At 47.8% G+C, this 11296-nt stretch overlaps 1 protein-coding gene across 1 annotated transcript in view; it reads right to left on the bottom strand.

Moving 5' to 3' along the window:
- Positions 1 to 3418: 3418 nt before the first annotated feature.
- The window catches only part of FAXDC2 (fatty acid hydroxylase domain containing 2), a 26494-nt gene continuing 18616 nt past the window's right edge, over positions 3419 to 11296 (bottom strand). The window contains exons 5-9 of the mRNA XM_012653193.1: positions 8734 to 8855; positions 6861 to 7066; positions 6271 to 6376; positions 5696 to 5862; positions 3419 to 4239 (exon numbers count right to left, since the gene is read on the bottom strand). Of these exons, the coding sequence (XP_012508647.1) occupies positions 4086 to 4239; positions 5696 to 5862; positions 6271 to 6376; positions 6861 to 7066; positions 8734 to 8855 (755 nt within the window). The 3' untranslated portion in view covers positions 3419 to 4085. The remainder of the gene's footprint in view (positions 4240 to 5695; positions 5863 to 6270; positions 6377 to 6860; positions 7067 to 8733; positions 8856 to 11296) is intronic.

Here is an 11296-nt window from a genome sequence, read left to right as displayed (position 1 = left end):
GGACTTTTTTTTTTGTAACATGTTAGGAGTTAATGTTGCAAAGAGTAGTTTACATCTTCACTTTCTGAAGACACTTGAATTTAGGACCGATGTATCTGTGACAAGCATGCCAGGAGTGGCAGGGGCCATCAGGGCTAGCCACTTCACACCCACCATCCTCCCATGGGGATCTAAGACCTGAGACACAAAGCAACAGCCTGCCCAAACCCCTCTTCCCTCTGTACCCTTGCAAGGTTGGTGCATGCCAACACAACCTTTGGGCATGAAACATCAGAAGGTCTGTGTGCCTCAGCCCTGTTGAGGGGCAGGCTCTCTTTCTCCCTCTCCTGTGCCTGGGAGCAAATGCACTACCAGTAGAGAAGGGCCATGCGGGCCCTGCCCCAGCCTGGACCCCTGGGGCTCAGGTAGAGGTGTGATCCCCCATGTCAAAGTTGTTAATGTTTTTGTTTTGTTCCATTGTAGCTCTTTTTTCCCCCTTTCCTGACAATTGATTTTTATAAAAGAAAGTAAGCTGATCAGAAGGCCCTGGAAGTGGGGAGGGAGAGGGGTAAGGAAGACAACTAGTTAGGATTAGGAGGGTGAGGGTTTTTTGCCAAATGCCTGGATAGAGTGATCTGGATTATCTGGCACCCTCCTGAATGGGACCCCAAAGTAGCTCCTGTGTGGAAAGGTCCCTGAATTTTCCCCAGCCCCCACCCTCTCCTCCTTCAGCCATGTTGATGGCACAGAAGATAAGAACTTACAGCCCATTTCTCACTGGAGAGGAAAACTTGTCATCTGGCTTTGTGGAGAAGGTTCCACTTTACGCTCGTAGTACATTATCTTTACCATGTGCTAGGATATCACATTTAAAAGGACAAAAAAAAATGTAAAATACTTGAATGAGCTTGTATTATAACATTAATATTATTGAGAGTATCTGCTTTCCTGGCTGAAGTGATTCATTCATTATTATTCTAGTCCTGCTTTAGTCCTTTGTAATTTGTGGTAATTATGCTTTTCTTTTTAATACAAAAAAAATGTATAAAAATAAAAACTTGAAAAGGCAAAATACTGGCTGATGTCCCATCTGGGGTACTGCCGTTGGGTATGAGGGATGGATCCCAGGGTTAGGGTTTTCCAGACCCAGGGGAACACTGCGCTCTGGCTGTGCATGGCTGCTCCACCATTGGCTCTGGGGGAGTTTAAGGCAGAGGCTTCTTACACAGCTTTTAAGACTGCTAGTGCGTTCACATGACTCTCGGTGGTCTGTAGAGCTTCTACCAGCTTTGAATTCCACCTTGTGTCTTAAAGGGAGACATGGGATCCATGGCTATTGCCACAAAAGGGAGAGATACCAGTCCAACAAATAGAATTCCAGGGTTTCAGCCCACTTGTCAGCTTCTAAGTTTTCCATCCACTGTCTGTGGCCTGGCAGCGTGTTAGGAGACGGCCAAGAAGAAAAAGGTTGATGAGGTTCCTCGTAGAGGGTTGGCACAGACTCTCTGAACAGACTCCCACAAGGTTGTAAAGGGAGTAATAGTTCAACACTCTGGTCTCATGGAATCCAGATCAGCCCCTGAACCCTGAGATGTGGTGTTACGGAAGGATGGCAAAGTGAGTCCCCAACTCCGCATACGATTATAAAACTAAAAAGGAGGCAAGGCCTTATTTGCTGGGTTATCTCACAACTGATTGTCTCCCATACCTGGTACTTCCTATCAAGTGGTTTTCTAGAGAGTTCTTTTTCACTGCCCTTCAGGGAGGCAGGTACTTCCCTGCCACCAGTGGCCTCCATAGGCCAAAGGAGAGTTTAGGAGTAGTGGCCAGACTAATTGGTACTTTGGGAACAAGGTGAGTTAATTGAACCTCATTAGAAGTCTTGGATAGAAAAAACTGAAGTATCTGTTAGAGACCGGTTTATTTTACATGCTTTCTGCTTTCACATTGACATTTTCTGCTGGGGATTTAAGGCCTTTTTTAGCAGTTGCATACCAACCTCAGAGCCATTCTGTTTGATGCAGAAAAGGATAGGGCTGGGCCCTTCTGCCAGGGACTGACCACTGGCCTGCCAAAAGGGAGAGAGAATGACAGCCTCGTGTCCCTCTACCAGGGGTGGGGAACCTGTGGCCTCAAGGCTACACGTGGCCCTCCAGATCTCCAAGTGTGGCGCCTCGACCAAATCCAAACTTCACAGAACAAATCTCTTTATTAAAAGGATTTGTAAAGTAAAATTTGGATTTAGTTAAAAGGCCACACTCAAGGATCTAGAAGGCTACATGTGTCCCCAAGGCCTCAGGTTCCCAAGTACTTCAAAATCCAAAGAAAGGGGGGAAAGCATATCTGTCTGTTCTTTTCTCTTTACCCAGTCTTTCCTTACATCCTACCATTCATAAGTATACTGAAGATAGACTTTTGTCCAAATCTTTATTTGTAGGAACAGGTGATGGGTGCAGGCCAGCAGCTGTGAGAACTTTGGCTTTGATGCACCAGAAGCTGAACTTGAAGCTAAGGGCACAAACCATCCTAGGGAAGGAGCTGGGGCCACCAAGGCCAGAGGGGGCAGGCAAGGCTGTGGAAGGCCAGGGAGGATGTGCCTGGTGAGTGCTCAGTTGGCCTGCCGGCCAAGTCCTCTGGAGCCCTAGGGCTGATAGGAAGAAGTCCTTTTTGACAATCCTGCCTGGAGGCTTGGCCCTATCAGATGTTAAAGCCACAGCAGGTAGTTTTAGTAACAGAAGAGAACTGAAAGCTAGAAATAAGCACAAAGGACACAAAAATTTAGTGAATAGTCCTTCAAATCAAAGAGTGGTCTTCAAAGTGTTCTTGGGAGCAACAGCATTCCTGGCCATGTCTGGCTGCTGAAGGGAGGCCAGAATAGGAACCACTTCAACCCAGGCAGCTCTGTGGTTTTGTTTTATTGTTTTATTTATTTATTTTTAAGACAATGTCTCGCCATGTTGTTTAGGCTGGTCTCCAACTCTCCTGAGCTCAAGTGGTCCTTCCGCCTCAGCCTCCAAAGTAGCTGCGACTACAGGCATGTGCCACAGTGCCAGGCTGTGGTTTTGTTGCAGATAATAAGGTTCCTGGTAAAATCACCCTGAATAAAAATGGTGTTGAGAAAGATGTGGAGCCATTGGGGGAAAAAAGGATTTTGCCCTTTGCTCAACCATGCTTTTCTGGGCTCTTTGTTGGGGGAGAAAGAAGGTTCTAACCTCTGGTCCTGATTCAAATAGGCTACTTAAGGGCCTCAGTTGGGTGTCCCCAAAGGGCAGCAACTCTGACTGCTTTGTGGGCAAAAGGGCCCTCAGCTTAGTAGTTCCTCGAGGTTTGGTCTTTGGTTTCCACATAATCCTAAAGGTGTTGGGGTTTGGTCTGCATCTCTTTGGTATCTCAGCTTTAGTCCAGGGAGGAGCTCCTGTGATTTTTTTTTTTTTTTTTCCCCAGAGAGGGAAGACGTTTGTTTGTGGTGGGGCAGAGTTGAAATGTGGTCACTGACTCGTGTGTGTGTGTGTGTGTGGAGGGGAAGTGGCACTGGCATCTGGCATGTTAAGAACTGAAACCTATAACCATTTGGGGGTGTCCCGGCCCTGTCCTGAGTAGGGTACAAGAAAAGCCTTTTGGGACAGGAAGGGGCAAAGTGATATCTGGTTCCCCCACCCCCTGGCACCACAAGGAGCTCTCCCTGAAGCCAGGTGGCCTCCAGTCCTGCTGTCACCTTTGCCATTCTCTGCTCCTTGCGTAGGCCACAGTGGAGTTTTCTGGGGTGGAACCCCTCTCCCCTTCCACAGCAGAGGACTGGGGGACTCCTGGGAACCCTTTCAAAGTGGTCTCCTCCTTGTGATTGGCCTCCATTCTGGGGAGCTGTTTTTTTCCTTAAACCGACTACTGGTACTATCATGGGACTTCAAGGACACTAGTTTGGGGGAAGCCCTAACCCCATCCTTGGCCCTGCTTTTCCAGGAAGCTGACCTTCCCTCTGCCCTAGTGGTGGCGTCATTAGAGAGTGTGTGGCTAAAGGAGGCAAGTTGTTAGGTGCAGTCAGGAGGCCTCAGGCCACCTCTGCATCCTGCTGCTGAGCAGACAGCCAGGATGGCACTAGGGCCCTCTCACTCCATCTTCGGGGAGTCGGGAATGCTCTCAGAGAGCGGCGTGAAGCCCAGCAGGAGAATGTGCCTCTCGTAGGCCTTGGTCTGCTTGAACAGGGTGTCCGTCCCATGGAGGTGGTCCAGCACCCCCAGCACCCCGTAGCACTGGGTGAACCTGCAGGAGAGAGGAAGGTGCTGCAGTGCTAGCGCTGGAGGCCGCTGTACGGATATCCATTTTATTTGTGCTGGTCCCTCACACATTTCTCAGCCCTCTGCCCCACTGCTGTCACCACATCCTGACCACCTGACGCATTGTTAGAAACGCACCTTCCTGGGGCCACTCCAGACCTGCAAAATCTGGAGTCTGCCTTTGAAAAGCTCCCTTGCTATATGATTCTGATACACACAGTTTGAGAACCTGTGGCAGAACTAAGGCTTGTTCAGGTATGGTTCAAGGCACCTGCATAGGAATCCCCTGGAACACTTACTGAAATGCAGGTTTCCAGGCCCTGCTCTCCCAGATACTTTGATTCAGCATATTTGGAGTGGAACTCGAGAAACTTTTTTTTTTTTTTTTTTTTTTGAGACAGTCTCAGTCTGTTGCCCAGGCTAGAGCGCCATGGTGTCAGCCTAGCTCACAGCAACCTCAAACTCCTGGGCTCAAGCGATCCTCCTGCCTCAGCCTCCCAAGTAGCTGAGGCACGTGCCACCACGCCCAGCTAATTTTTTCTATTTTTAGTAGAGATGGGGGTCTTGCTGTTGCTCAGACTGGTCTTGAACTCCTGAGCTCAAGCAATCCTCCTGCCTTGGCCTGAGAAACATTTTTTTTTTTTTTGATACAGGGTCTGTTGCCCAGGCTGGAGTGCAGTGGCATCACCATAGCTCACTGCAACCTCCAACTCCTGGACTCCAGTGACCCTGCCCCACTGCCTCCTGAGTAGGTGAAACTATAGGTGCATGCTATGACACCCAGCTAATTTTTTTCTATTTTTTTGTAGAGATGGGGTCTCGCTCTTGCTCAGGCTAGAAGAACTCGCATTTTAAACAAGCATCTCAGTTGATTCTGGTCTAGGAGGTTTGTAGGCCACACTTGAAAAGGCCTGGGGCTTTCTGGGTGTGCACAATTCCCTGGAATTGCCTGCAGGATTTGTGTGCGTGTATACATTTTTCTGAATAGAGTCCATAGCTTACATCAGATATGAAAGGGTCCAGAACCCAAATAAAGGTTAAAAAACCCCAGTTGTCCAGCCTGAGACCCCGTCTCTACCAAAAATAGAAAGAAATTAATTGGACAGCTAAAAATATATAGAAAATTAGCCGGGCATGGTGGCACATGCCTGTAGTCCCAGCTACTTGGGAGGCTGAGGCAGGAGGATCGCTTGAGCCCAGGAGTTTGAGGTTGCTGTGAGCTAGGCTGACGCCACGGCACTCTAGCCCGGGCAACAAAGTGAGACTCTGTCTGAAAAAAAAAAAAAACTCCAGTTGTACCCAATGTCAGACAAAAGGAAAGGAGTAAGGTGGTCCCAGTGGGGCCATTATTTTTCCTACCCTCAGACTTCTCCCCCAACTAGCACCCACATTTAAACTCAGGCACCAGTGTCTACATCAGAAGCTGATGGAGTGGTCCTTACTTGAGATGGTGGTAGTCGTGGAATTCAGGTGAAGGCAGGAAGGGTAGGTGGTAGCCACAGTGGGAGATGGTGGTGATGACGAGAACCAAGGAAAACCACATGGTGATGGAGGATAAATGGGAGCCCATTATTAAAGGACCCGCCATCGCTGGCAGCATGTTGGAGGCCTGCAAGAGGAGGGATGATTGAAGGTGGGGCCCAGGGAGAGAGAGGGGACACAGCTGGGTGTCCCACCACTTTGCCCCAGGGTGGTACCAGACTCAGATCTGGAGAAGCTGAAAGTTTCAAGACCTTAATTTGTTGAAGACATTCACCTTTGTGACTTGGAACAAGTTATTAACTGTTTGGGCCTCAACTTCCTCATCAGCAAAAGCAGGATTAAAAAGGCTGTTGGGAGGGTTAAATGAGATAACTTGTTAGAAATTTAGCCTGGCATATGGCAGGTCAGCGATAAATGGCAGCTATTTAATGGGAAGAAGAAAGGCCAGTGTAGTCTAATTCTCTGCAGGAGAACTTAGGAAGGGTGGTTGGGGGCATTTGTCCTTCACCTCTGGGAAGAGTAGAGCTCTACTCACCACATGCTCTATAGGGTGTGCATAGAGAGAGATCACACCAATGGGAGCTGTCCACTCATGGTGTTTCTTGTGGATTTTCTTATAGAATGCTGGGTGGTGAAGGAGCCTGGGGAAATAGTTAATAGTTAATAATCTGCTGATTCTCCGCTCTCCCTACCTCGCCAGACCATGAGAAACCAAAGGTAGGAACAAGGGTTCCATCCACGGAGCCAAGCTGAAAACACATGGGACTGGCACTCAGGCCTGCCTTCAAGTTCCAACCCCACCCTTACGCTGCACAACTTGGGCGTGGGTTACTTTGCCTCTGTACCCCGGGTTGTATTACCTGTAAGTGGGGATGATGCGCACAAAGGATTCAGTAAGGAAGTGAATGGAAACTGCCCTGCCTGCCACACGAATGGGGATGCTTGCTCTTTTCTGGACAATCCTCAGTTGTCCAAGTTGTCGTTTATGGGACAGATAGTTGTCTGTTAACCACTTAATGGGAGAGGGGGTGTTGGTCCTACACCTACAATTCAGAGGCCTCCAGTTTCCTCGTTGAGCCCTGGGTGGGGTGAGGAGCCAGTTGTGCTCAGGCAGGGACCGCTCACCGGTGTGAGTAGTAGAACAAGACTTCCTCAATCAGGGTGAAGATTGCCAGCTCCAGGAGGAACCAGTGGAAGGTAGGTAGCTCACGGCGGCAGGGGTCTCCCCACCACTTGAGAAAGGGATAGAGGAAAACCAGGATGGGGAAAGAGATGATGAAGTGGTTGAAAAGAACTGTGCGGATGGCCTGGCGTAGCTTCACAGGGTCCACCTGCCCAAGGGAAGGAAGGAGAGAGATGGACAAGAGTGTGAGAAGTAGGTCTTTCCCTTCTAGAAAAAAGGCTCTGCTGTGACCTGTTCGGAGGCCCTCACTCAGGGAATGATGGCTGGGCATAGCCAGCAGCTCCCGACTGCCACCCAGCCCTGGGGTTGGAAACATTGCAGAATAAGCCCTTGGCTGTTAGGCTGATGAGTAATGCCACTGCCCTTGGAAACTCCCAGCAGCCTCCAGGCTTTGCCTGAACCTGCCTTCTCCTTCCTTGTTCTGCAGATACCACTGTCCTCCCCATTTCTCTGGCCAGGCCCCATGTATTCCTTGCAGATAACTTGAGGAGCCTCCATGGTTCTTGGAGAAGGCTGTCAACCTCAAGTTGACATCCCATTTTAGCCCTTCAGCCCCTCCTCATTGGAGAACCTTGTTCATGATTGGATGTAGAGATGATGGTCATCGCTTCCTCATGTGGTCCACCTTCACTGGAGTAGGCCCAGAACAAAGGAGGTAAGCCAGGGAGCTGCTTATCTAGCCTTTTGACTAACTTCCTGGTTTTCGTGGTGGAGCTGTCAGGATGGGGGTCTGGCCAAACATTTTCACCTGGATGCACTGTGGCGCGCTGGCCCCAAATGCCCAAACTCCATTCGGCCTCAGTACTACAGCCACCATTTTCCCCAAGAATCAGTAACCCCTTGACCCTTCCCTTTGTCAGAGAACTGGGGCTCCAGGGAATAGCCCAGTGACCAAAGGTCACTTCCTGGGTCCTGACGAACTCACTTGGGATTGGTTAGAAGGAATTCCTCCCTGAGTTCCCTATGCAAGCTGGAGGGTTTTCTGCCTCAAGGTGGGGCTGGGTTCAGAATGGTGGCCAGGCTTGAGGCCTGCCTCTTCCTCCAGCCTTTCCAGGCACTGCTTGCATTGACTGACTTCAGAATTCGCTCTTTAATTTTTTACTTCCTTCTCAAGGTGAGGCCAGGTCTGGCTGACCTGTTTTGACAGGACATGTAAGATAAGGCCATCTACTTCTTCCGGAAACCTTGACCAAGACTAGGGTATCACATCTGTTTATTCGTTATCGAGAATCCACTGTGTACCATTCACCATTCCAGGTGCTGAAAATAAAACAATGAGCAGGCGAACCGTGCTCAGGGAGCAGTGGGACACGCTTCCTGGTGCTGTGTAAGTCAGAGTTCCCTGTAAGCAGGGTCTCGATCTTGTTTTTCATGGATTTGCCCTGGTACTTTGCACTGCAGGTTGAACTGAATATTTAGGAAGGAGGACTTGTTTAAAAAACCACCACCACTCACACATTCAGAATCTATACTATCCATCTATTGTCATCATCCACTGTTTAGGCAGCTGTTACCTGTGTTTCAGCACCCGGCCATTGCCGTCTCTGTTCCCATGGGGCGGCACAGACAGGTGCAGGGCCTGGGCTGGGAACGGAGGCCAGAACATTACTCTTTACTGGCCACTACTTTGAGTAGCTCTGAGATGTTGGGCAAATTATTTCCTCTCTCTGACCTTCCAAACTGTGGGAGCCTTGTCCATGGTAATGTGCCTCACACTGGCCATGGTCTCTCCTGGGCCAGTAATGAGAACTCTGCGTGTGGCTTTTAGCTTTTGCTTTCTGTGTTTTGACCGGGAGAAGCCGCAGGAACACTTACAGGTTCATTCTTCCCAACCTGAATGCGGTAGCGGGAGATGCATTTAGGTTTTCCAGTTGTGTCGACCACCAGCAGAAGCCCATTGAAGCTCCAGAAGCACAGAGCAGGCACGTGCGTGGCTCCTGAGGTTGGGAAGCAGAAACAATCGGGGTGACTTCAGGCTCTCCTAATACATGTACTCACTGAACAGGTGAGTGAGGCTGCATCGTACACAGTCCCTTGCCAGGGAGGTCTTAGGGCTGGGGACCATAGGCTCCCCTTTACTCCTGGGTGACAAATTAGCTGTGAGAACTAGGACAGGTCAACTGAGAGTGTCTCTATTTATTTTTTTTAGCTGTATAATGGGGACGACAACCTTCAAGGTAGTTGGTGGCTTTCATATTATTTATATATATGAGAAAATACATTAAGATATGTAATATACTCTAAAGTAAAAATGAATTTAGGTTAACATTTGGGAGTCTGCCCACTGAACCCTTTATGAATTGCCAAGGAGAAGCAGAGGGAGTGTTTGATATGGTATGGTTCATACTGAGCACTGGATTAGGAGTCAGTTGAGAGACCTAATCTCGTTATCCTACTAACTGAGAAGTAGAACTCCGGGTGTCGTTTACTTAGCATTTCCCTAAGTGGAAGACTCATCTTTCCTTTTTTATATATATAATTTTAATTTCAAAATATCAGGGGGTACAAGTATTCTGGTTACATGGATGAATGTGTAATGCTGAAGTCAGGGCTTTTAGTGTGCCCGTCACCAGAAAATAGTGTACATTGGAGCTGATAGGTAAGTTTTTATCCCTCACCCCCTTCCTGCCCTCCCCCTTCTTAGTTTCCAAAGTCCTTTACACCACTTTATGACCACGTGTAGCCGTCGTTTAGCTCCTACTTGTTAGTGAGAACATGTGTTCATTTTTCCATTCCTGAGATAATTCACTTCTCCAATTGTATCCAACTTGCTAAAATGACATTATTTCATTCCTTTTTGTGGCTGAGTAGTACTCCGGGGTGTATACATACACACCACGTTTTCTTTTCTTTTTTTTTTCATTCTATAGAACTGTCTCAGATACCACATTTTCTTTATCCACTCATCAATTACTGGGCACTTAGGTTGATTTCCAAACTGGAAACTCATTTTTCAAGGGGTTCCTTGGTGAAATAGTCTTCAAACCCTACTGTTTTGGAGAGTCGTGGTCCATAGTAGTGTGTTAACGGCTCTGAGAATTCCTGCAGCAGAGAAACCTGTTTGTTATACGCAACCTTTCCCAGCCTTGTTTGATCCTACAATACCTAAGAGGTATTCTGTTTTCTCAGAATACCTAAGAATATGATGGTCATACATCTGCTTGCCCAGGGCAGTTTTTTTTTATTATTATTATTTTATATAAGCTTCCATGAATCTAAGGAACAGTTTGAATTTACATCTATTATTCCAGCATCATTATTAATAACACCTCCTTTCACTCTCACAAGTGTCCCTGTTTGGATTATAAATTATATGGCCACCCCAGCTATTAACATCCCACAGCACTGATGTTCTGCACAATATTTTAGAAACTACTGATCAAGACTTAAAATTTAGATTTGGCTTTTTGCTCCATAGCCCGCTTTTCCATGAAGTCATTCCAGGTGTCTGCAGTCTCCCACTGTGAACAAACAGCATTTTGTCCACACCAGGTGGCAGTTATCCAAGAGACATTACCGTGTTACTTAACTCTTACACTGCTAACTTCATCTGTCCCTGTTTTGCCTCCTCCTCTAGATTCAAAATCCCAAAGGGCAGCTGGGCATGGTACCTCACACCTGTATAATCCCAGCACTTTGGGTTGCCAAGGCAAGAGGATCACTTGAGCCCAGGAGTTTGAGACTACCCTGGGCAACATAGTGAGACCCCCTCTCTACAACAAATAAGAAAATTTAGCTGGACACGGTGGCATGCACCTGTAGTCCAGCTACTTGGGAGGCTGAGGCAGGAGGATCACTTGAGCCCAGAGTTCAAGGCTGCAGTGAGCTATGATCACACCACTGTACTCCAGCCTGGGTGACAGAGTGAGACTCTTTCTAAAAAATAAAAATTAAAAAAAAATCCCAGAGGGCATATACAAGATTTTACTTAACTCTGTGTCTCTATGCCCTCCTCCTCCTATTCCTATCTCGTGGCAGTTAGGACATGGAAAATACTTGTCAGCACGGTGGGGGACAGGATGGGTATAAGTGTCCTGGAAAGAAATTTGGCAGTATCTGAAGTACAAAAGAAAGACAGACAGACAGAGACAGATACAAAAGAAGGAAGGAAAGAAGAAAAGGAAGGAGAGGGAAGAAGGGAGGGAAAGAAGGGGAGGGAGGGAAGGAAGGAAAGAAAGGGACACACATCTATTTGTACACACAAGTGTCCATCACAGCACTTTTTAAAAATCACAGTATGTAATCCTAGCTCTCTGGGAGGCTGAGGCAGGCGGATTGTTTGGGCTCAGGAGTTCGAAACCAGCCTGAGCAAGAGTGAGACCCCGTCTCTACTAAAATTAGAAAGAAATTAATTGGACAACTAAAAATATATAGAAAA

This window comes from Propithecus coquereli, unplaced genomic scaffold (assembly GCF_000956105.1).
Source record: "Propithecus coquereli isolate 6110/MARCELLA unplaced genomic scaffold, Pcoq_1.0 Scaffold419, whole genome shotgun sequence".
In the NCBI taxonomy this organism is placed as follows: domain Eukaryota; kingdom Metazoa; phylum Chordata; class Mammalia; order Primates; family Indriidae; genus Propithecus; species Propithecus coquereli.
The sequence above is the reverse complement of the archived record's forward strand: the minus strand, read 5'-3'. Positions and strand labels throughout refer to the sequence as shown.